Source organism: Argiope bruennichi, chromosome 10 (genome assembly GCF_947563725.1).
Source record: "Argiope bruennichi chromosome 10, qqArgBrue1.1, whole genome shotgun sequence".
In the NCBI taxonomy this organism is placed as follows: Eukaryota; Metazoa; Arthropoda; class Arachnida; order Araneae; family Araneidae; genus Argiope; species Argiope bruennichi.
The window spans coordinates 123,395,158-123,421,924 of record NC_079160.1 but is presented as its reverse complement, the minus strand read 5'-3'; the positions used below and the strand labels follow the sequence as shown (position 1 = coordinate 123,421,924).

Here is a 26,767-nt window from a genome sequence, read left to right as displayed (position 1 = left end):
GGGGTGCTGTAATTTCTACTATAAATATGTTTTAGGTTATAAGAAAATTCAAATTTTCCTCACAAATATTGAGCAAAGTTGTGTATATCAGCTAGCACATAATATATGCATCTTGGGTGGAAGGTAATAATTATAAATAACACAAACATAAATAATATGAATAACAAGCATTATAACTAGTAATGAATTAACATACATGAAATTAATTCACATATTATACAAATAATGAAGTTAACTCTTACATTGAGGCTGGTTACGTAATGCTATTGCAGATGCACTATTTTCTTGGTCAGGCTTATTCAAAGTTGGCTTATAATTGTCTGTGATGCTAACTTTGACAGTCATTCCATATAGATCCACAACTCCATATAAAACATCAGGCACATTTTCAGCAGCAATGCCTTGATTAAATCCATTTATATAGTAATAAAGACTTTTATTTGATTTTCTGACTAGCCCAATTCTATCACCTTCCTACAATACAAGAAAAAAAAAATATTTATTTGGAAAACTGAAATTTATTTAAATGCATTTACAAGGTTTCCAAAAACGGCAAAACATTGCAATAATTTTTAAAGCCTGGTTTGAATAGCTATAAATGATTTGTGATTACATTATTATAAGATTTGAAATTAAATATTCATTATCTTAACAGTAAATTTAAATGTAGTTTTAAATTATAAATTAAAAAATAACAATAATGATGTAGTTATCAATTTTATTCCTTGCACTTTATAATAAAGATTTTGTAAAATAAAACTAAAAGTTAAAACATAAGTAATAAAAAAAAACCTGCAATTTATTTTTAAAATACCATCAGCTTTAAAAAGTAGTATTTACATTATAAAGTACTGAACATCATGTTGACAAAAATTTACTTACATGCAGTTCATCTAAATTATATTCCCCATATTCTCTTCTGCTACCTTTTCCATTTGTTAATATTCCACATCCACTCATCATAATGGTACCTATAATTTCATTAATTCTCTTTTATCATTATAATGAAAACAGCTTTACAATAAAACAGATACGAAAGTAAAATAAATAATTTAATAATGAAATGTATAATCAAGAAAACCATAAACCTTATTAAAAGAGTGAAAAATCTAAAAGTTATTGTTTTAAAAATGATCAGTTTTAATATAAACTTAAAAAACAAATCTCTCGAAGTGTATACACAAAACTTTTCTTCTTTTATTTAAAAATATATATTATAGAAAACATTTAATAAATGTTATCTACAAACCTGATCGCATATTTGTCATGGTAGCAGGAAAATCAAGAGTGTCAGGGTTATGTGTGGTTACACCCATTTCTATAGAACCAGACCATTTATTTACAAGTTCGTCAATTCTTATCTAAATAAAGAAATATTGAAATAATTTATGAAAAATATATCTATTTAAAATGATAAAAATATAAAAAAAATATTCATAATATTGGAATATAAAATCACGGAGCACATCATATGTCAAATGTATGAAAACTGCCTAATTAAATTAACATGAATAACAAAAAAATATATACAATAGTTTAAAGACTCAAAATACAACAGTCTCTAATACAAAAAGAAAAGAAAATTGAGATGAAATGCAACTTTGAAATGAAAGACATGTCTACTTTTATAGCAGGGAAGGAAAATGCAATAAAAAATTTTCACTATAAATTTTTATTTTGCCGTCTACATGATTATAGAAAACATTGAGATAACTTCAGTCCTGCTAATTTTAGAATTATTTTTTAATAACAATGTTTTTAATATATTCATATTCTTGCACAACACAAAAATAATATTTGAAGCTTTCAATTTACTATTCATCCCTTTGAGGGGGGTTAGATTGAAATTAGTTTTTTACCTTTAAAAAAAATGCATGGTTGAAGTTCCATTCCCTAACAATAAAATATTTCCCAACTACTGAACTTTGACCAGCCTTTAGTTTTCACAAAGGAGTGAGATGATGTATGTCCCACTACTCCTCAAGGGATATGAGTTTTCCCAAGAACCTCCCCTCCCCTCCCCTCCCTATACATTCACACATGACTAATGCCATTGTTAGTTACTTCTTGTTTACATTGTGTTACAGCTTCACGCCGATAGATGGCGTATCTGTCGAGTACAAAGTTTTTGTTAATTCTTTCATTGTATCAGAACGTAGAGTATGTAGAACAAATCTAGTACCTAGACGTGGCACCCGATTGTGAGAGGTGTCCTAATCTGTAATAGTCTACATGTAGTGGCACAAAAAATGTGTCCGAAAATAAAATGGTGTTCACCAGAAAGAAATGAGTAATTATTTGTAGAGAATTACATTAAGTGGTCCGTCGACAACGCAGTATTGAACCATCGATAGTTTTGAGAAGTCGGCAAGTGTTTCTGTTTTGCCGCGTGTGTTTACTTCATATTGTTCTCAGTGATTTCTGAATCATTTGGATCTCCAATGGATATAAAGTGTAAATTCCTATGATTGGATTATCCGAGGATCGGATTAGTATGTCCGTTTTGGTTTCAGGGTAACTGTGAGTACACTTTTGTTTTCCAAATTTCTGTATTAGTTTCGTTTTTATGAGTTGCATATATTCAGAGTTCTCTTTTCAAAATGCTTTCAAAACTTAAAAAGAGTGAATTAATTGAAGTTGCCGAGGAACTAGAAATTGATATTCCTTCGGGTGCCAAAGTAGTTACTATTAAAGATTTAATTGAAAAGAGCGATATCTATAAAGATAATTATGAATTCGTAAGATAATTATGAATTCGTAAAAACTGTAGTTGAGTCAATAATTGATAGGAAAAAAGATTACGAGAAAAATGAAGCACAGAAAGTAGAATTGGAAAAACTTAAACTCGCGCAATTAGAAAAACAACCTGAGCTTGCGAATTTACAAAAAGATGTAACACAAAAGGTTAATGTAACAAATAGCGATTCTGATTCTAATTTTAGCTTAGAAAGCTTGATAAAAAGTGTCAAAACTTTAACTATTCCTGTTCCTACACGAGCAGAGTCGTATAATTTATTTTTCCAATCGCTTGAAAGAGCTTTCAAAACCAAAAATGTCCCAGAACAATTCAAATCAGAGATCCTATTAAATATTTTAGGCGAAAAAGTTACCAATTTAATGATATATTTATATGAAGATGAATTGTGTATGTATGACAAATTAAAAGAATTAGTGTTAAAAGAATTTCAGTCCACCCCACAAGAAGTTTTAAATAATTTCCGTAAAGCGAAAAAACGTCCAAACGAAAGCTATATCCAGTTTGCATCGCGACTTAGTGCAGCCTTTGATTATTATTGTCAATTAAGAAAGGTTAATGATTTTAAGGGAGTTTGTGAACTCATGGTTTCGGAAAAAATATTTGATTCATTAGATCGTGAACTACAAATTCATATTGGCGTGAAACAAGGAGAATCTTGGTATGTGCCACCAGATTTGGCCAGGCATTGCGATATTTATGTATCGTCAAAATTCAAAAACGATAGTAATGTGTTTTCACGACCGAAAGTTGTAAACCATTCTCAAAAATATCGTAAAGAATACAGTCCACAAAAAGCATTCGTAGCGGAAGTTAAAACTCCGAAATGTGTAATTTGTAAATCTATTGAAAATCATTCCCTGAATGTATGTCCTGTGTTCAAAAATATGCTTGTTAATGAGAGAATTGAGGTCGTTAAAAATAAGCAATTATGTTTTAATTGTTTAAATCACCATAAAATTGCTAACTGTTATTCAAAATCCAGTTGCTCCATTTGCAAAAAACGACATAATACTCTTTTGCACTTGGGAAATACTCAAAGCGAAACTGAAACTCGTTCGCAAAATGCTAACGCTGGATTAAATCCAAGGTCAAATGTATTCGTTCCGCGAATTGAAAATCCCAGTCATAATTCTTTGCAACTGATGAATGAGTCACCTGCGAACAGTACGCATTCATTCACTGCTACCAACTTAAATGTAAACAAATTGGTTTTATTAAGTACTGCAAATGTGATGATTCAAAATAATGTAGGAATGTTTATGAGTGCACGTGCGTTGCTGGATGTTGGTAGTATGAGTCATTTCATTTCAAAACGGTTAGCCGATAAACTGAATTTGAAAAAAGAAAGACGAAACATTTTGGTTTCTGGACTAAATCAATCATCATCTGTTATTAACTCGATCGTAAAAACGAAAATTTCGAACGTAAGCAGAAGCTTTGAAAAGGGAATTGAACTATTGGTAGTGCCGCATATAACAGATAGTATCCCCTCCAAACAATTTGACATTGATACGCTAGAATTAGATAGTTTCAATTTAGCGGATGTGAGTTTCAATGAACCTGGAGAGGTAGATATTTTATTAGGTGCCCAAATATTCTATGAACTTTTAAGATCGGCTCAAATTAGGTTTCCGGGAACAGACATTGTTTTTCAAAATACTGTATTTGGGTTTGTTGCTACCGGAAGTGTTCCAACTGAAAACGAAACTACTGTTCATTGTGGGTTGGTAATAGAAGATTTGGATGCAAATTTAAGGAAATTTTGGGAAATGGAAGATGCTGAGGGGGATAAATTACAAAATGATGAGAGTTTAATATGTGAAGATCATTTCATGAAAACACATTTCAGAAATGACGATGGAAGCTATGTTGTTAAAATGCCGTTTAAAATAGACCCCCCATGTTTAGGCGAATCAAAACACATTGCTACTAAAAGATTTAATTCACTGTGGCAACGTTTGAAGAGAGAACCAGAGTATAGGCAACTATACAACGAATTTTTAACTGAGTATGAGAATTTGGGACATATGCAGGCAACTTGCGAAACTCCAAGGTATATTATGCCTCATCATGGCGTTTTTAGGCCAGAAAGTAGTACTACAAAATTACGCGTTGTTTTTAACGCATCAGAGGCAACGTCATCTGGACAATCGCTTAATGATAATTTGTATTCAGGATCAGTTGTCCAAGATGATTTGTTCACTATTTTGTTGAGGTTTCGAAAACATTCTATAGTTTTCACCGCTGATATAAAAAAGATGTATCGTCAAATTTGGATACATCCAGATCAGTGTTATTTACAATGTATTTTATGGAAGGATTTAGAGGAAGAGAAATTACGTGTATTTAAGTTGCTCGCTGTTACCTACGGAACCAAATGCGCTCCTTACTTGGCGACCAGAGTACTAAAACAAATATGCTGTGATGAGCAGAACAACTATTCTTTAGCCGCTGCTGCTGGCAAAGATTTTTATGTCGACGATATACTCAGTGGTACCGAGGATTTATCTTCTGCCATTGAACTACAAGACCAGTTAATACATTTGTTAAAATCAGCTGGTATGGAGCTCAAATAATCCTGTTTTGTTACAAAATGTTCCAACGTCGGACCGAGAATACAACTTCGATAACCCCAACTCAGCAACTTTGGGATTACAATTCAATCCTGAAAAGGATACATTTGGTTTTAGTGTTCAAACATTTGTGAGTCCTGCAACAAAAAGAACAATGCTATCGGACATATCCAGATTGTTTGATCCTTTAGGTCTCTTAGGACCTTTGATAATCACAGCGAAGATGTTCCTGCAAAAGCTGTGGATTTTGAGAATTGATTGATTGATTACACTTAAATAGAGAATGGGCAAAATTTAGTTCTGAACTGAGTCAATTGAAAAATTTAAACATAGATCGTCATGTGTTATGTTCTGAAGCTCTGAAAGTAGACCTGATAGGCTTCAGAGATGCTTCGAAAAATGCGCACGGTTGTGCCGTCTTCGCCAGGTCTTTGTCAAGGTCTGGTGAGATAAAGGTGTCACTCTTATGCAGCAAATCTCGAGTGGCTCCCATAAAAGAAATTAGTATCCCACGTTTGGAGCAGTGTGCAGCGGATCTGCTTTCCAAGCTTACTGTTAAGGTTCTGTCATCCTTGCAACTAGACATTCATGGAGTACATTTGTACTCGGACTCCACTGTGGTGCTTGCTTGGATCAAAACTCCACCTACATCGATGAAAACTTTTGTTGCTAATCGAGTCACTAGGATTCAAGAGTATACTAAGAACTTCCAATGGCATTATATAAATACTGCTGAGAATCCTGCGTACTTGATATCACGAGGAGTATTTCCTTCAAAGATCCAACAGTTGGACATTTGGTGGAATGGACCGTCTTTTCTTTCATCTAGTAGCTGGCCAAACTTCAATGACGATCCTGGTGTCTCAGATGATGAATATCTTCTTGATGTGAAAAGAACTGCAAATAACTCTGAACTGAATAATGATCCTATGATTAATCTTTCCATTTGTAATAATCAGGGGTGTTTGTGGGACCCCAAAAAATCCCCTGAAACTTTTACGGACTTACTACCAACATTTTGGAGTTTCGAGAAGGGGGGGGGGAGGAGAAATGAAAAATTACAATTATGAAGTATTGAATGACCTAATTATAAAAGTTCAATGAATTGCTTTTTTTGCAAAATTAATAACCATAAATTTTCAAACATATAAACTACTACATTTTATGTAAATATTTTAAATTACCTGAATTAATTCTTTAAAAAGAATTATCTAATTTCTGCTGCTTTTTTTTTATTTTCTGATGTTTGTGGGCTTGTCTTTCTTTTGTGGTGAACTTCATAATTGCAGGAAGGTTGACTTTTATTTTCCTCATTTACAGTTGAAGAAATTTCCTCGAGAACTGCACATGCAGAGGTAGAAGCAGTTTGCTTTTCTGCTAATGTAGAAGGTTTTTCAGAGACTTTTATAGGTGACTCATCTGAAATACATGTTTTTAAGTCCTCTTGATATGTTTTCCAACTTCTGTTCATATTCAGTAAGAGATCTTTGTGAATTGGATCAGTCATTGGATTTTTTGAGCCATATTTTTCACATGAGGTTTCTTTAGAAGCCATTAAATCATATTTAATAGTCTGCACTGCATCTAGGGAATCAATCTTAAGAGAGGTTCTATAGTCAGTGACAAGTGTATCCATTAAGTTGAATGCACTTTCCACTAATGGGCTATGGAAGCAGCTAAGGCAGGCTTTGACCAATTTAGCCAATGTAGGATACTTATAATCATTTGTGAAATCATCTTTTAAATTAAAAACTTTAGACCAATATTTATCAATTGTACACTTGACTTGATTTCCACTTTCATCAGATGTGTAGAGCATTTCTTTGGTGATATCAATTTTTTTTTCCACGCATGGTGTTACATGAGTCCAGTAATACACTAATTAAGTTTGCCCATGGAATATTATTATCTTCAATAGTATTAACAACTGCTTTAAAAACAGCTTCTGAATTGCAAGATTCCATCTTTAGAGATGCAAAATGATGAACTACAACTTCATTTTGATTGTTGTCATAAAACTGCACCAATATTACCAGTATACTTTCTTGAGCATTGCTAGTACTTTCATCCAAATTTAGAGAAAATGGAGTCTCCTTTAAAGTTTTAATGATATTTTCCTTAATAGTTTTTGCGAGCCCATATTTCATCTTATAACATGCAGTAGTCCTGGACATTTCCAACTAGTTCAGTGCCGTCTGATCGCGGCTCAACTGTTTGCAGAGTTCAATTAAATTGGGAGCTGCATTGAAAGAAAGAGAATTCTCGGCGATAAACGAAGTTATTAATACCTCTTGGCGTGCTTTTCTTGTCACTATATCCAATGGCCGAGCATCAGTCTCCAGTAAGTCATCAGTATTTTTTGAATTAGCATAATTACTTAAAGTCATTGAATGTCTAATGCACTTTGAATATTTTATGTGCGTCACAATTTTAGAATGATTTGTGAAAGCCTTGAATCCTTCCCCACCATACTTCAGCAGTGAGTTACAAAAAACACAATATGCTTGTCCAGCAACATTTATTTTCTTGCACCATGTGCCGATGGTATCCCCATTACCATCTCTCCGTTCAATCCAATTCCACCTAAATGCCTTCAGGACACCTTCTTCTAATTGTATAATATCACTATTTATATCGAGAAATTTCATAATGAAATTCTCTTGCGTACATAAATAAAAAAATATTTCAATGAACGAAACGAAAAATTTACACGTGCATCAATAAATGAAACGAAAATTTTACACAGCGGAGAAAAAAAAGTTGCGAAGCGATCAATGACAAATAGCTAATACGGCGAAACATCCCCCTTCTCAACTTATTGGCGCCACACCAGGAGAGTTAAGACCTTTGAACCCAGAGTCACGTGATCGCACATCTGGTCGAACGAAGTCTCTCCCTTTTTTGTTCTGCCGCGCCTACTTGCCGAAAAGAATCCAGAAGAGAATGTCCGAGAACCGGGAGAATGAGTCATAACTCGCAATAAGGAAAGAACAAAAAAGAAGTTTTCCCCCCCTTTTCACGCATTATCACTGCCTTTGGAGAAAGAAAGGAAAAATTTTCACCACACACACTGATCTTGCGTTTTCTGCTTTCAAAGCAAACAAAATTACCCAGATCAAAATAAATAATTCATTATTATTCCTACTTCCTTTTGAACGACGATCCCCGGAATTTCCGGGTATCGAAGTTCAAAATCCCCGGAATTCCGGGGTTTCCCCGGAGCACAAACACCCCTGAATAATCCTAGTTTTTTACAGTGTATATTAGATATAAGTAATAATTATAGTAAAATTGTTCGTGTTTTAAGTTATGTTTTCAGCTTTGTCAAGAACCTAAAAGGAGCAGTGAAGAAGACAACAGGTCCACTGAATGCTGAGGAGTTGAACTATGCAGAGACATTTTTAATTAAAAATGTCCAAATACAAGAGTTTTCTAAAGACATCAGTAATCTCCAAAAACACCACTGTGTGCCACCTGGTAGTAAATTAAAAACTTTGAATCCTTTCTTGGATTCTAAAGGATTGTTAAAAGTCGGAGGACGGTTAGGTAATAGTAATTTTAATTTTAATAAAAAGCATCAAATAATTTTGCCAAAAGGCCATAGATTAACTCTAATTATAACAGAACATTTTCATAATAAATATTTACATGTTGGTGCTTCTTCTTTGCTATATCTTGTTAAGAGAAAAATTTTGGCCTCTAAATGGACGTAATAGCTGCAAAAAAAAAAAATCGTTCATCAATGTATCATTTGTTTCAAAGCCCAACCAATTGCACCTACTCAAATCATGGGCAATTTGCCCAAGGAAAGAGTGATTTTGCTTTTAATTGTGCTGGTGCCGATTTCTGTGGGCCGTTTTATATTAAGAATAAGGCTCAGCGTAAAGGTGCTTTACAGAAAATTTATATTTATAATTTTGTATGTTTTTGTTTTAAAGCTGTTCATATAGAAATTGTTTCAGATTTGACTTCGGATTCCTTTATAGCGACTTTAATAAGATTCATGGCTCGAAGAGGTAAATGTGCGAAATTGTTGTCAGATAATGCTAAGAATTTTGTAGGAGCTAATAAAGAAATTAAAAAACTTCATGAAATGGTTAGAAAACCAGATGAAAAGCTGGCAGGTTATTTAGCTGCAGAAGGCATTGTGTGGAAATTTATTCCACCAAGATCCCCACACTTTGGCGGTCTTTGGGAGGCAGCTATAAAGTCATTTAAATACCATCTAAAACGAGTTGTTAAGGGAATAAACTTAACTTATGAAAAGTTCTTAACGGTAATTGTGCAAATTGAGAGAATTTTGAATTCTCGACCACTTTGTCCCTTGTCAGCTAACGTGGACGATTTTGAGGTTCTTACTCCTGCACATTTCTAAGTAAATAGGCCTTTAACCTCTTTGAATGAGTCTGATTTGACAAATTTAAAAGAAAGTCATCTCAAGAGATGGCAAAAGGTAACTAGACTTGTACAATATATGTGGAAATTTTGGCATCGTAATTATTTAAGTCAATTACAACAGAGATCTAAATGGATGTTTGACAAAAATAATGTAAAATTAGGAGATTTAGTGTTATTAATCGAACACAATTTGCCTTGTTATAAATGGGCTATGGATAGGATAATTAAAATTTATTATGGTGATGATAAGAAAATTCGTGTTGTTAAGATTAAAACGCAGTCTAGTACTTGTAAAAGAGCCATTTCTAAAATTTGTGTATTGCCTATGGAACATAATTAATTTGTAATATTTAATGTTGAAATTTGTAAGTTTTGATTGTTATTTCTTAAAGATGTTGATTATTATGTATATTGTGTGTTTTTTACTAGCTTTGTGTAAAAGTTGTAATATTGTTTATGTTATTGAGCATTGTAATCTCTTGAAACCCTGGGGTTTCAAGGTGGGAAGTATGTTACAGTTTCACGCCGATAGATGGCGTATCTGTCGAGTACAAAGTTTTTGTTAATTCTTTCTTTGTATCAGAACGTAGAGTGTGTAGAACAATTCTAGTACCTAGACATGGCACCCGATTGTGAGAGGTGTCCTAATCTGTAATAGTCTACATGTAGTGGCACAAAAAATGCGTCCGAAAATAAAATGGTGTTCACCAGAAAGAAATGAGTAATTATTTGTAGAGAATTACACATTGGATGTATAAAATTGGATATTAACTCATTTTCTTCAAATGCCCCAAAAGTGTAAGTATTGGTGATTGTGACAGAATATTTCCTACAACTAGAACTCAAAGCTGACAGTCTTCTATAGCATTTTGTCTTTTTTAAAAATTTTAGAACAAAACTGTCCACCCATTTTTTTTATCACAAAAAATTTTATTCTCCTTCTGGGATCTTTAGAAAGGCAAACACATGAATTCTTTGTCAGAAAAAGCTTTTGGAATTAATCAGTTATGACAAAAAAATTCGCATAAACCACTTTTAGTAAAATGTATTGCTAAAAAAAGCATCCAGTAGCAAATTATCCTACAAGGAAAAGTTATATAAACCTCCTTGAATATATTCAGTAACCTATTATACAAATAAAGGAATATGCAATGAGAAATATATGGGAAGTTCAAAGGCAGATATTGCCACAAAGAAAGTTAAAAGTATTATAATTCTGCACATTTTGTTTTATTTCTCGTATTTTGAAAGAAATGTAACTGGTTGATATGCAATTTATGTGAATGGCAAAATCTTGCAAACAGTAATAAAACAAAACAGAAAACTATCTTGATTCTAAATTTATATCCTTAATAACCCTTTTACTATTCACATGGTCCAACTGGTCAAGCAAATTCCATCCTGACAAGCCCATTTCTGTTTCAAATAAGGGGTGCAAGATATAAAGTGATTACATCCTTGGCGATACCATACACCCTACACCACTTGTTTGAAATAGAAATTGGTTCACCATGATAGAATTTGCATGGTTGGTTTGGCTGAGCCAATATTGAAAGGTTAAAACTCAGCATTGATAAATATAAAAGTAACTAACAAATTAATATAAATTAACAAAAAAAGTTTTTAAACACACTTTCATCAATGTAATAAAAAATATAAATTCTTTTTCATTTAACTATTTTCTACTTTTTAATCTGTAATATATATACAGGAGGTTATCAAAACAATAGAAACTCCTTGAATATTAGTGACATTTAAAAATGCACTTTATAAGCAATAAAATATAATCTTAGCTACCAGCTTTTCTATATATAAAAAATTTATATCATGACAGTATGGGGTAGCTTTGAGGAAATTGTATATGACTTGGATTTTTGTCAAAAGTATAAAATGTCAAACCTCACTGACTTTTAAAGAGGCCAGATTGAAGTAGCCTGACTAGCTGGTGCAACTGTGACCAAAACATTGCAGCTTTTAGACATTTCTAGAAGTACAGCACCTAAAGTCATGACAGCATACACACAAAAAAGCAATACAAACTCGAGAAAACAAAAATAGTGAATGGTAAGAGAAACTGAGAGAAAGAGACTGAAGGGAATCAAGGTGCATAGTGAGAAACTGCAGCAAAAATTAAGTACTTTTAAGCACTTTTTAAGAAACTTAGCCAAAAAAATTAAGCCCCTTTATATAAGTATGCATACGTAAACTGTGTATTTTCTAAACGTAAGATTTTATTCCCCTGTTTTATAGTAATGCTTAGTTTTTATTTAATTTTTTTATTTTAAATGCTTATTCTTCAAATTTTTATATTTCTGCATTTGCACAATGTCTTCTATTGTAAAATTATGCCTTTTTAAATTTGACAAAAACATAGAAATGATGATAAAAATGAAAAAAATTAATTAAAAAACCCTATTAATACCATGAAATTAAGTCAACTTTTATAAGATTAACAATAGAGATCTGTGTTCTTTTAAAACATTTATTTAAATTAGTAAGTTACCGATTCATTTAGATAGATACAAAATTTTATACAAGCAACAATAAATAAGATTCAATATGACTGATTCCATTGCATGATCCTTGCTAACTGTTTTGGCGATTAATCCCTGGTATGCAGTTGAAAGTATTCGAAAAGCGAATTTGGGTTTCAGCCACATTTTCCCCACTTGATTAAAACAAAAATTTGACACAAAATTGCAAGTGTAGTCAAATTCCATACAAAATACACAAAATTCCCATACAAATTTGATACATTAAGTCAATGCATTTTTGAGTTATTGTGTTTACTTGTTTCTGAAAGAACAGACCAATAGATGGTGAACCCCTTCTTGGAGTTGGCTCAAAAATTGAGATGTCTGCACAATAGATCTTAAATCTGTGTACCAAATATTATCTATTTAGCTCTCTTTATTTTGTAATTAGCCTGCTAATTTATATTCCAAAGCGTAAGATTCAGCAGGACGGACAAATAGATTCCCATTAAATGGATGTTGCTTAAAATTTGATAGAAATCTATATATATAGTGTAAAGACCCTATACCAAATTTCATCCGTGTATCCCAAAATACTTCATGTTATCTTTGTTGCAGACATTTTTGGAAAATGTGTTTTTTGAATTCAAGGAAATTTGAAACGTGGAGATTCGTCAAAAACTGGAATTTGAATTACTCGACGATTGCAATACTTTCTCTATATTTTTTATACGAAGAAGTAAAAATGTCACTTGAAGAATTTTTTGAAGTCAGCCCGATTCAATATATCACAGTGCTTACTTCACATTCAATACATCAATTTTTTAAAGTTTAAATATAAGTAAAGAAAGCTTTTTTTTTTGTTTCCTTTTATTGGCAAATGACTGAATTATTTGGCAATTAAGCCCTATCATGCTTTAATAGTATCTAAAAAATGAATTTGCGTTCACCATCAATTTTGATACAAAACTGCACTTGAAGTCACAAAATCCCATACCAAATTTGATACATTTAAGTCATTTTGTTTTGGAATTATCACTTTAACTTATTTTTGAAAGTGCAGCTGACAGGCAATCAACTCGAAGTTCAATTTGGCTCAAAATTTGACAGATGTCTACACTAAGGATGTAAAATCTGTATACAGAATTTTATATTCTAGCTCTTTTTATTTTGCAATTAACTTGTTAAATCCTATTCGATTAGCTAGAACAGACGAACTTCCTATGATCAGATTTTACTCAAAATTTGATAGAAATCTGCAAATTTGGTGAGAAGATCGTATACTGATTTCAACTGTCTAGCTGAAAGTGTTTTTCAGTTATCTTTGACACAGACAGACAGACAGACATTTTTTAAAAATGTGTTTCTCGAAATCAGGGAGGTCTAAAACGTGGAAATTCATCAAATCTCGAGTTTGAATTTTTTTATTACTATATTTCTCTATACTACGTATACAAGAAAGTAAAAATACATTCATTCAAACAAAATCTTTATCATTGATGAGATTTTTTTAACCTTTAAAATGGTTCTAAAATAATCTTTTTGCGATAATATACTTTGATGTCATGATGAAAACATGCTAAAATTCCATTTTCATTTTTTAATTAAACTTCAAATTAAAAGTTTGAGAATTCCATTCTTAGTGTGCCTCTAATGCCCAAAAAATAACTTTCCAAATTTCATGCACCTAACTTCAATGGCTTATAGAGGGCATTGTTCAAGACAAACCTTTATATATTTGGAGAGATTTCATTAAGAAAAAACTCCTGTCCTTCATTAAGAAGTTATAAAAAATCATTATAAAATCATAGAATCTAAATCCTAAGGAATAAAAGTTTTGAAAAACTTTTTTATTTCATCAAAAAAATTTTAGTACCAGACTTAGCAGGATTCTTTACCCTCTTTAGTAAAAACTAAAATTTGGCGAGTTTGGTCCCACCAATGAAAAATTTTCAAATGGATGGAGACATTCAAAAAACATCATGAAAGATATAATGATAATTGAAAATTTAAGGTTTCAAGTTCAAATTTCATCGTACTAGATTTTATGCGATTGACAAAAGAAATTATATACCATAATTAATTACTATTCAATATAGTACAGTTGAATTCCTGTAATAGGTCGTTCAAGCTATTGCTCGAAAACGACTTATTAATGAAAATGATTGAATATGTGAGTGTTTTTAGAGCAGAAAATCCTGCGATCGATATATCTTTTTGACGCACAAAATTCATCCTGCTGTTTTCTTATTTTCAGTTGATCGGAGCAATCTGCATATTCCTCTTATCAACATATAAAAGTTTAAATATATATTTAAATAAATTCTTCAACATCTTAAACATTAAAAATTAAAGTTCAAACGTTTTGCAAATTGCAACAAGTATTGCACAGTACATATTTCGTAATGCCCCTTCCGAATAACTATTCCAATATTTTAATAATTGGTAATACATATTGCTGATAAAAATAAGAGCAAAAAAAAAAAAAAGAATCATTAAGCATTATCTTAATTAAATGGTACCCTGGATTCCTTCCTTCCTCCGAATTCTTTCCTTTTGTTGGTTTTTCTTGTTTTATAATCTGGTGAACAAGCTTTATCACCATGATTTTGAATTATCATATTCAACTTGTGGGGGAAACAAAGCAAAATGAAATTTTTTTTTCATTCTTCAGGAGAAAATTGAGCACTTTTTAAGGATCTTTTCTCAAAACTAAGCACTTTTAAGGTGCTTAAAAATGATTTTCAAATATAAGCATTTTTCATGGTGCTACGCACTCAGGGGAATGAAATAGATTATAACATTTCAATAAGCATCTGGATTATCCAGTGTCAAGGAGAAGGTTAGGAGGCACTTTCATAAACAGAACATTTATGGCAGAGCAGCAATTCCCAAGCCACTTATCACATATATTAAGGCTGAACATTGTTACAGTGATGCCATAACCATACAAGATGGTCGATTAATAACAGGAAGACAGTTGTATAGGCAGATGAATCATCTTTCACAAGTTTTTGCACTCAAAAGGATAGACAGTTCAAAGACAACTGTAGAAGCATATGATTGAGACTAGAGAGAAGTATAACTAGAGAGAAGTATAGAGAAGTTTTAGTTGACCAGATCCATCCTATGATGCTAACTTTGTTTCCTGCAGAAGTTGAAATTTTCCAGGATGATAATGCTGTGCTTTATGCAGTAGAATTTATTCAATCAAATGGTTTGATGAACATAAGGATGAAGGGAAAAATCGACCTTGGATCGCACAGTCCCTGGCCTCAAAATAGTCCAACTGTTATGGTCTATTTTAATTAATTTGGAATCAATATCTTCCACTGGCATCTTTCTCAGAACTTTCCCAATACATTTATGAAAAATGATACAATATTCCTCTAAATACTATTCAACACTTGCATGATTCAATCCCTAGATGTATCCAAGCTGTATTATATGCCAAAGATGGCCATACACCATATTAATAAATATTCATGTATTGTTTCCATTATTGTGAAAACCACTTGCAATTTCTTATTGTAAATATTATGGAATTTATACATGAATTTTTCTCAAATTTCCATACCGGAAGCCCCATTTTTAGAAATAAAATTATTTAACTGAATTAATGGATTTACTAATTAAAGTTCTGAAATTATTAAAATAGTATACTTTCATAACAAAAATACTCACATGAATAAAATTTGAAAAAAATTAAATAAAGTTGTATAGAAAATATAGCAAAATCTACATTAAAACATAGATGAAAAAATTTTGAGCTTCCATAATCTATTTTGATTATTCAAATTGAGAATTCGAACAAAATTGCATATAATTGCACTGTACCATATTATATAAGTAGCATATACAAAATACAAACTTTTATTCATAATACACATTGCATCTATTAGCTATGTTTTTCATGCCTATTATAGACATTTATTTTAAAATATTATTATGTCTGCACTAAAAAGAATATGAGGAGGGGAAACTTTTTCTTACTTCAAACAATTCATCATCTAAGAGAGCTCTATGTGTCATTACAACTCCATTATTGAATTCATCGACAGGTTTCTTTCTTTCAGCTGTACGATTATTGTTGCTGAGTTTTACCATGTTGCCACAATGCTCATGAAAATGAAGCTTGTCAACCACACGTATGAAACTAGAAGCTGAAATCAATATAAAAATTCATAGAATACCTTTCTAAAATAAAATATTTAAAAATAAGTCAAAAAAATACACCATTACTTCAAAAATAAATATATTGATAGTCAATAATTGATGTTTTCAGGATATAAATCTAACTATTATTTTAAAAATAGAGATTCCATTCCTTATAGAAATCTTTTCATTGAATTTAAAACATTTGTATTTACAATTTTTTTTCTTTCTAATTTATTCATGTTATACTAAGTCTACAGAATCTGTAGAATTAAATGCAGATATAAATTAGATAAAATACAAAACTTTTAAGATTTCAAAACTGATTTGACTTACAATATATATATATAGGAAAAATTTGTAACAGCAAAAAATTCTAGACAGTTTCAGTCTTTAATCAGGCTGACAAAAGAATGAAATGTTTTATTAAAACATTTTCCTATCCTGTTATAACAAAATTTAGAATTTTGTGAATAAACAATACAGGATAAAAACTTAGAAAACCATAATTCAGGTTGCAGGATAAATTGCAATATGATTCATTATTTTCTAACTTGCTAATATATATATATATATATATATATATATATATATATATATATATATATATATATATATATATATATATATAAAAGACTAACACATTAAATGAATTTAAGCTTTAAATTGCAGCATAGAAAGATTTAAAAAATCTGTTTTCAAGAAGTGGATTTCAGTAGAGAAATGAGGATGTGTTCTCCATTCTCTCTTTTTCAAGTCATAAGATGAAATGACATACAGTCTCTTTAGATAGTCACCAAAATTACCTAATCTTGCCTTTCCTCGTTAACAGTAAAAAAGTATAATATATAAGCATATAAGTATAATGAACTAAATTTTCCTGCATTTTCAAATTTAATTCATTTTTCATCAAACTGAAAGACAAATCCACTTTTTCCATAATTTTCATGTCACATGGATTTTAGGAATTCCCAAATGTGGAAATTCTAAAATCCTTGGCCAGTCTAGTCCATCAAAATCTAATCATTTTCCTATGACATCAATCTGAACATGTAAAAAATAACATGAGCTAGAATAAAATTGCACTATAAATAACAACAGAATAGAACTGTAGTATTAGCAGTTTTCAGTAATTCAAATGAGAGGAACTTCCCATTTTGAATGTATAAAATCTTAACACTTCATTATCAGCCATTTTTATTTTCTTTAACCTTTTCACAGAGAGCAATTATCTTTGGTTATCAATCATGGTTCATATAACTTCAAAATCATCTCAAAATAAAATTTTTTTAAACCAAACTCCTAACAATATGATATGCAATTCAACTGAAAACTCTCTTCCTTATTTACTATTAGTTGCCTTAGGAGATCAACTGGTTTGACAAGAATATTGGTTATATTTTATTTCTGATAAATTGTTTAGATATGATTTCAAGTCCATGATTTTGCCAAATTGTCTGTCATTAACATCGTGTTATTTTAATTGCTTTATTTCAGTTTTATTTATTATATGCATGAACCTTTCAAATGAATACAGTACCATAACTTTATAGTGCTATAATCTTCTAAATTTCATAAATGTAACTTCGCTTTTTAATTAGTCTTGTAAATTATGCAGATATTAAACAGAATCCTACTTTCCTAGCTTTCAAAAATGTGGAAAAATTATATGATTAAATATCTGATGAAACAATGAAAACACTTTAAAGTGTTAGGTAACATTGTAGTCTATTGTATTAAATTATGCAAATAAATAAATAAAAATGCCAAAATTTAGGAAAAATTTGTATGATTATTAAAATTAGTATCATTTTAAAATGAATTTTTGAAATATAAATTTTTTTTTTTTTTGTGCAATGATATTTTTGTAAGTTATCACAGAAAAATGACAAAATTCAGCTCAATTTTTAATTAAAATTTTTAAAAATCATTTTGTAGAGCACATTTACATCCTCTAATGCATATATATGCTAAATTCAGTAGCTGTAGGTCAAACAGTTTGGCTTATAGAGCGTCAACACACATACACTTTCTCATTCATCTTTATTATTAATATTAATCACCTCAAGCAACCAACTAGTTCACCAGAGTATTGTTTACATTTGATTTCATTAAATTATCTGACATAAAGCTATATTATTTAAACTGTCTAAGTTAAATTACATTTATCACTTACATGATCCTTTTCAAATGCAGACACAAGATCACAGCATTTTAAAAATGTAAATATCTGGTTCATCTATCTTATAAATTTTTTGATACCATAATCTTACTTGCTTAACTTGTAAACTATATAAATGTTAAAAAAGAATTCTTCTTCTTTAGTTTTAACAAAGGAAGAAAATCATGTAATTAAGTATTTGATGAAACAATGAAAGTGGTTTGAATATCAGGGTACAAATGTCATTTATTGTTGAAAATTTTGGATTTTTTTTTTTTTTTTAAATTTGCCAAAATTTAGTAAGACTATTAAATTGGTACCATTCAAAATATAATTTTTCTTAATATTAAGATAATATAAAATTAATTTCCTGCAGTAATATTTTTGGAAGTTATCGGGTGAGAATGCCAAAATTTTGCTTAATTAAAATTTTTTTTAAAAAATTGCTCTGAGGTGCAAATTTCCATCCTCCAAACTACATATGTACCAAATTTGAAAACTGTAGATCAAACAGGCTGGTCTGTAGGATGCCAACATGCATATACATCCTTTTTTATCATTGTTAGTAGTAGTTTTTATATATATATAAATATTGGTACTGTGAAAAGCATATATAGATATAATTTGTACTGCACATCTGTATTGTTAATACGAAAAAGGTAAATGTATAAACTATTTTTTCCTTATAAAATTTTTTATAAAAAATATATAGTAATAAGGCAAAATTATAAGCTTTCAAATGACTATAATAAAAAATAATAATTTTCATAAGTTCTTAAAATGATAGAGATAAAGAAAAATAAAATTAAAAAATGAAACTAATAGTTACTTTCATAATCATGTTCAACTATAGTGACCTGAGCACATTTCCCATATAAGTCAATTACAGCATAAATTGTTCCAGTAACATGATGAGCAGATATTCCTTGATCAACACCATTCACAAAAAAATGAAGTTCACCATTTGAGGATCTCATTACTCCAACAGTATCACCCTCAGAGAGTTCATCTAAATCATGTCCATAATCTTCAAGATATGACTTTCCATCTTCTAATATAGATGTTCCTGACATAACCCAGGATCCTTCTCGTAAGTTGGTTGCACTAGAAGGAAAGTCTAAATAAGATGGGTCCAAATTTGTTACTCCAATTTCAATGGATCCACTCCATGTTGGAACCTGTAACAATTATTGTGCATATCAATTGAAAACTAAAATATATTCTCTTAGTCTGAAAATAGGATATACAATCCAAAATAATTTTTGAATGAATTTCATCCAATACATTCACAAGCAAATGCACTTTTAGTTAGTAATAAGTAGCCAGTTTACTGTTGATATACATAAATGTAATTTAAAATACTTTATTCGCAGGGATATTTGACCTGTTCAGAATTTCTTTAGAACATATTAAATTCAATGAGAAACATCCTTAATGTTAAGATTTTGAACTATTAATATGATGAAACAATACAGACATTTCAATCAATTGCTTCATTTTTTTCAGTTTTTCTTCACAACACAACACTATTTTAATCAAATTATCAATTTCATAAATCCAGCTGCAACTTTTTATAAAATATTTTTTCTTCCCCAAAACTTTTAATTTAATAAAATCCAAATTTTTCTTCACTGCTGGCAACAACAATACACAAGCCACATACTTCAATATTATGTTGCAGTTTCTTCCCAACTATGAGCATTAAATTAGGAGTAAACAATACACTTGCACATTTGGTGAGAGCCATACTAATAGAAAAATGACATTAAAATGCTGCTTTGTCAGCAGAAGTTTTATTTATTTATTGATAATTTCTAATAATAAAACACATGAAGAAATTTAGATTATGCACCAGAGAAATGAAAATCAGCTTCTGCATTTTAGTTTACTTTTTTCTCTAACAATTTCTACATGTTTCATCTCGTTCTTTTTATTTCAAACGTATGCTCTATCTCGATAATTGTATTGCATAACAACTATGTCAGCAACGTTTGGCAACTTTTTGTAAGACTATGTTTGAAAATCAAATCTAATTCAGTGATTTATTTACAATCTGGTACATGACTGCACTAGTACACATTATCTCCATTCATATAGATACTATAAATACATGTGGAAATTGTGTAAGTAAACATAAATAATGCTAAAAAAAAAAGTGCTATATATCAAAAGTTAGGTTAAACTTAGAAAATTTTCAATTTTACAATGTATAATTTATAAAAAATATTTATTATTAATAAATGTTGTTGTTGTTGTTAATGACACTTATCATAGATAACCCCACTGATTTTAGAAATCAGTGATTTTAAGCCAAGGGATTGTCTCCTGTTTTTCAGTAGCGCCATCTAGGGCTAAGAGTATGGTTTAGCTACACACATGTCACAACCCTTTTGACAGGGCAGACTTCATTCATGCATTTCATTCACTCATCCATTGATCGTAATTTAGATCTGAAGCAGAGAATGATCACCTCTGATCCATTACCTTCAGTGGTATTAATCTTGACATGGAAGACTTTGTGACCACGACAGATTTATACATGCGCCAGCCACCACACACACGAGAAGTCTTCGGCCGGCAAGGTTCGAACTCGCAACCCAAGGGACGCGAATCCAATGCCCTACCAACCAGGCTATCCCAGCCCGAATTAATAAATACAAGAGTAATATACTGTTTTCATTTTTGTTGAAGAGGTATTCTGTAATATACTATAATCCTTTTTGATGATATTTCACATGAAACCGTTTAAAAGCAAATACATACAATAAAGAGAAAATAAAACTCACTTTTGAAATAAATGAATTTGAAGATTAAAGCCAGAAGTGAACTCAAAACTAGCAATGGACAAAAATGAAAATATACCTAATGCAACTTTGAAAACTTTTGCATTTATATATATATAGCAATTTTCTGGTAGAATTTTGGGTTAAAAATATGAGTATACACTATGTGCAATAATATTTAATAAATGCACTTTTTTTAATTTATTAAAAATTTCTATTTCTACTGCCATCAAAATTTTTTTCATTTTGTTTTTAACATGGCTTGACTTCTGACAGCAGATACTGTTTCTCCCCCTCCATACTTCTAACAAACAAGTTTCTGATAAGTGCACTAATTAATAAAACAATGTTCAATTATTATTTATTTTTTTCATACTGAAAGAATACTTATCGAATGTGAAGATATTTTAGCAAATGCAAATCACGACTTTTTGTTCCTCCACTTCTAAAACACAGAATTCATATTTCTGGATATTTTTCTATTTTCAGCATATAATTTAAGCACTGCTGAATTAAAATAATATTGATTGGGAAATAACATCACAGTCATACAAAATCAAATATATCCTGGAATCATTAAAACAGATTTACCAATAAAACATATGTTTATACATATGACTGTTTCAAATTAAAATCTTGCACTTATAATATTTAATATATATGACAAAAAATATACTAGACAAATGTCAGAAAGAATTTTCCCCAGTTTTATAAGCAAAATAATAAAGTTAGAGACACTTAAAAAAGTAATAAATGGAATTACAACAAAAATAATACAATTACATATTTTGGTATCAACAGAATATAATTAATAAATAAATTTATTTATTTGAGTGTTTCCTTAAATTCTATAATAATTCTTCAATTATCTTTCAACAAAATTTTTTACTATAATCAAATGCATTACATAATTATTGATTGTATGCTTTGTCAATTATGATATATACTCACTAAGATTATTATATTTTCTGCAAAGAATTTAAAAATAAAATATTCAAATCAGAAATATAATTTGCATGAGATATATCAAAGTGACATATATTGACCTTCTATTATCAGAATGAATGAATTATCAAATTAGATGAGATTTAAATATTAAATTTTTAAAAAATACAAAAGAAATTTGATATTGAAAATTTTCAATATTTCATCTTTCAGTTTATTGTTTCTATATTATGCATACTTTTCCGATGATTAGGCCAATAAAACAGTAATAACGATAGCAATTAATATTAAAGAACTATACTGAAAAATATTTTGCATTGTTTGAAAAAAAAATTTTTTAGTTCAAAAGTTTATTTTTAATACTTTTCCAATACTGTGTAATTAATAAGATTTAAATTTTCACACTGATATTAGCAGACGCACATCTTAATAAATACATGAAGTTCATCGTTAATGAACATATTCTATATATAACAATATCTATTACAGAAAGGAGAAAAATGATTGCATTTACAGCAATGCCTATTGCCTTACCTTTTTATCGATGCGCACTTCAAAAATTTGATCATCTTTCAGTGGTTCACAACTCATAACCAGACCATGATTGAATTCTTGATGAGGATTATTTCGGCATGCAGTTTTATTTGAATTACTTAATGTTACCAGGGCCCCGGTTTTAGTATGAAAAGACATGCTGAAGCTGAGAAGAAATGTAGCAAGAAACAGAATTGGTATTTCGAATATTAAAATTATTTATAAATTTCCTTTAATTTCAGAGTCATTCTACATACATAATGAAGGGTACTATAATACCCGTAATGAAGAAATATCATTAAAGTTTGGAACTTTAACATTACGAAAAGTCGGAACAGAATACATCAATTTCAAAACCATAAACAACAACGAGTTTAGATACAGTTATGAAGGATTGTTTGCAGCATTAATTTTATGGTGGAAAGCGATTATCAGCGCATCACTAAACATAATTATGATGTAAAATATTTTTATAATTTAATCCACAACACGAAGCATATAAATTATTGTATCAAAGGAAATATATATATATATATTTTTAAATAAGAAAAGAATTTTAGCAGACGAATTTTTAACTTCACTGTCACGAAAAAAGAAACCGTCAACTTTGTTTATGTATCCGCCGCCGGCTTGTTTTGATAATACTTTTCTATGGGTGGGGCTTTCTCAATAAAATAATTTTTTAGTTATTAAAATATCTAACATTTAAGTGCGGAATCAGAAAAGCATTTACCTCTTTTTATTGTGTACATGCAAACTTTAAAGATTCTAAGATTTAATTTGAAGTGAAGATAATAAATATATTTATATATATCCCCATATAAATTTATATCTAAAATTTCCGAGATTTTTATTATAAAATGATATTCTATTTCGCTCTGGCCGCAATTTGTGTTACTGTAGTTTTATTTTATAGGAAGAAAAGAACCTTCAACCTGAAAAATGATCATTTCGTGGTAATTTTAAATAGATAGATTTTTTAATATTTTGGGAATTTTTTCATTTCAATGCTGTTTAAATATTTTTTACATAATTTATTTGCATTTAAAAGAATTATTATTATTTAGTAATTGTAAAGGCGAAGCGTAATTTTTAAAAAATATTTTGATGTTAATAAAAAATGAATTTTAGCTTGAAGAAAAATCGAAATATTCTTGTAAATATCTGTAAATTCATGAAATTTCTTTTACATTTCCCATTAAAGCTAAGTGAAATAAACTGAAGATCAAATCAAGAAAATACTAAATAGATTGCCTTTTAAAATATTTTTAGAGTTTTACTTGTTTTATAACCTATTTTCAAAATCTCAATATATTTCAGTAATTTTTAACTCTTTTGTGAATTTTATTAATATTTTTACATTTTCCAAAACATAATTTAAAAAATGTAAAAAAAACTGAATATAAAAATTGTAAGCTAAATTTTTTTCCAAAAACTTGTTAAAATTATGAAATTTATAAGTAGTTTCATCACAGCAATCAATCTTACTTAAATGTATTTTATTTTCTTGTTTTTAATCAAAAGCATTTTTTATACGTACCGAAGAAAAAGGTTAGGTTATTTTTTTTTGCAGTTTTATTCAGAGAAAAGATGTTAATGAATTGTAATTATGTATGATGTAAAGTATTGCAATGACGTATTTTGTAAAGTACTTCTAAAGATTTAAAAAATAATTTTTAAAAAAGGCCTGTTAAGTAATTATAATCTATGAACATTATCTTTTTTTCATTATTTTCAATTTCTCAGATTCAAATTTAATTTTGTTTGATGCCTAAGGGTTTATGGATTGTAATCATTATCATGAATTATAAAGAATATGAGCTTTCTTTAGTATTGAAATTGTGGTGGTAACTTCATAAGTCAGATAACAACTTCCGGACATGAGTGTACACTTTTGTCTAGTGGCTATGTTACTCGACTATGAACCCTAACGTTGCGATTTCGAACCTCAAGCTTGCACATTGGTGACCCTGGTTCTGAACAACCGCATCCTTCGTTCAGCTGTCGTGGCTCCATCTCCCGGCAGCAACCACTCACACTCTCGCCGTCGCCTGCCATAATGCTTGGCGCGATAACAACGTTTGTCGCTCGCCATAACGCCTTGCGCGATAATCACGTTCGTTGCTCCCCATACTGCCGCGACAAACTCCACCGACTCACTGGTGGGGGAGTATTGTGGTGGTAACTTCATAAGTCAGATAACAACTTCCAGACATGAGTGTACACTTTTGTCTAGTGGCTATGTTACTCGACTATGAACCCGAATGTTGCATGTTTGAACCTCAAACTTGCACAAAATATTGATATACAATTAATGTTTTATATAAAATATGATTACTATTATTATTTTCTTATTGTTTCATTTATTAAAATAAAATTCTGTCACTTTAACAATTTTATTTTACCTACAATCTAAAAGAATTTAAATTATACTTTTAAAGGTTACTGGTGGCTCAAGTGGCATTGGTTTAGCAATAGCCATCCAAGCTGCAAAGATGGGGGCCAACATCACAATAGTTGCCAGATCACAAGTATAGCATTATTTGATACAATAACCTTATTGAATAATGTGGAAAATTAGTATTTATTCGCTTCTGTCTCTAATTCTGTTTCTAGATATTTTGCTTCTTTCTTTGAAATAGATATTATTTTTTAAATTTGGTAAATTGATTTGCACCAAAAGAAATCCGCATACATAACATAAGCAAATATTTGTACAATAATAATAATATTTTTGCTATTTGGAAAACTGATGAAGCTTAATGATTTAAAATGCATTTTATGAATAACATTATTTGTATATATTTTTTGTATTGTTAATATCTTAACCACATATCTCTTGGCTGCTTTATCCTGGTGTATTTTTGTTTTGGAACCAAATTTCTCTGAGAACCTACTATGATTACAAACCTTGGTATATGTTAGATCTCTCAAGATCAAGGACCCTTACTTATTACATACAATAAGAATTTGATAAAGACATGCTGACTTAGGTTTTGAATAGTGTCATCATCTAAGTATCATTCAAAATAATGAAGTGAATTTCAAAAATTTTTTCTCTGCAGTTTAAAACAAGATGTTTATCTAACTAAAAGAATATATGATATAAATTAATCATCTAACTGCATCAATAATTTATATATATATATATATATATACATATACAGTGGCTCAAAAAATTGAGAGTACACCTTACTTTTACTTGATAAATCCAATTTTCAATATAAATAACACATTACCAGGAAGTTCAAACATGTTTTTATTTTTACACATAACAAATGGTTTAATTTAGAATAAAAATAAAGAAAAATCAACAAAACACTTCTAAATTGAAAAGTTTCAGAAACATTTTAAATAAACATAAGCAGAATTTTGAATTTTGCCTCAAAAAATTGAGAATACACCAATGAAATTTTGCAATATCATGTATAGAAACTAAGTGTCATGATTAAGTTGCATGTCTTTTGACTCTTATAATGGCCTCTAAACGTCATGGTACCAATTCGACCAATTTTTGAGGGTATCTGAAGATATTTTACCCCATTCTTCTTGCAACACTTGTTTTAAACGGATTTTGTTTTTAATTTTGTGTTTTTGAGCCACTTTTTTTAATATGGCCCACAAATATTCAATGGCATTAACGTCAGGGTACTCTGGTGGTGTGTGTGTAACTGCTATTTACAATGAAAAAGACACCATGTTTTGATGTTACGTTCATTCTGTTTGGGGTCATTGTCCTACTGGAAAATGGAATTTCCATCTAAACCCAAATTTTTAACACTTTCCTTTAGATTGCTGTGACCATATAGTTCATACAACTTGTTCCAGAAACTTTTCAAATCATAAGCAGAAGTGAAAGTGCTGAAACTGTGGGAAATGCCATTAGACAAGCTGGATATAAAAGTCGCATTGTTAGAGAGAATCCATTCATCAGCTTGCAAATTCAGAAAAAGCATTTGAAGTTTGCAAAAACTCATCAATTGAAA

General features: G+C 30.0%; 2 protein-coding genes across 4 annotated transcripts in view; one reads left to right on the top strand and one right to left on the bottom strand.

Annotated features, from left to right (window-relative positions):
- The window catches only part of LOC129988886 (neuralized-like protein 4), a 57,127-nt gene extending 33,977 nt beyond the window's left edge, over positions 1-23,150 (bottom strand). The window contains exons 1-6 of the mRNA XM_056097168.1: positions 22,782-23,150; positions 19,349-19,697; positions 16,197-16,366; positions 1,250-1,361; positions 883-971; positions 243-474 (exon numbers count right to left, since the gene is read on the bottom strand). Coding sequence (XP_055953143.1) covers positions 243-474; positions 883-971; positions 1,250-1,361; positions 16,197-16,366; positions 19,349-19,697; positions 22,782-22,940 — 1,111 coding nt within the window. The 5' untranslated portion in view covers positions 22,941-23,150. The remainder of the gene's footprint in view (positions 1-242; positions 475-882; positions 972-1,249; positions 1,362-16,196; positions 16,367-19,348; positions 19,698-22,781) is intronic.
- Positions 23,151-23,379: 229 nt separating this feature from the next.
- Positions 23,380-26,767, top strand: part of LOC129988092 (3-ketodihydrosphingosine reductase-like) — a 20,265-nt gene continuing 16,877 nt past the window's right edge. The window contains exons 1-3 of one of the 3 annotated variants that reach the window (XM_056096217.1): positions 23,406-23,566; positions 23,698-23,737; positions 25,223-25,312. In XM_056096217.1, the coding sequence (XP_055952192.1) occupies positions 23,532-23,566; positions 23,698-23,737; positions 25,223-25,312 (165 nt within the window). In that variant the 5' untranslated portion in view covers positions 23,406-23,531. Of the gene's footprint in view, positions 23,738-25,222; positions 25,313-26,767 lie in introns of all 3 variants that reach the window. The other 2 variants (XM_056096218.1, XM_056096216.1) reach the window with 2 other exon arrangements.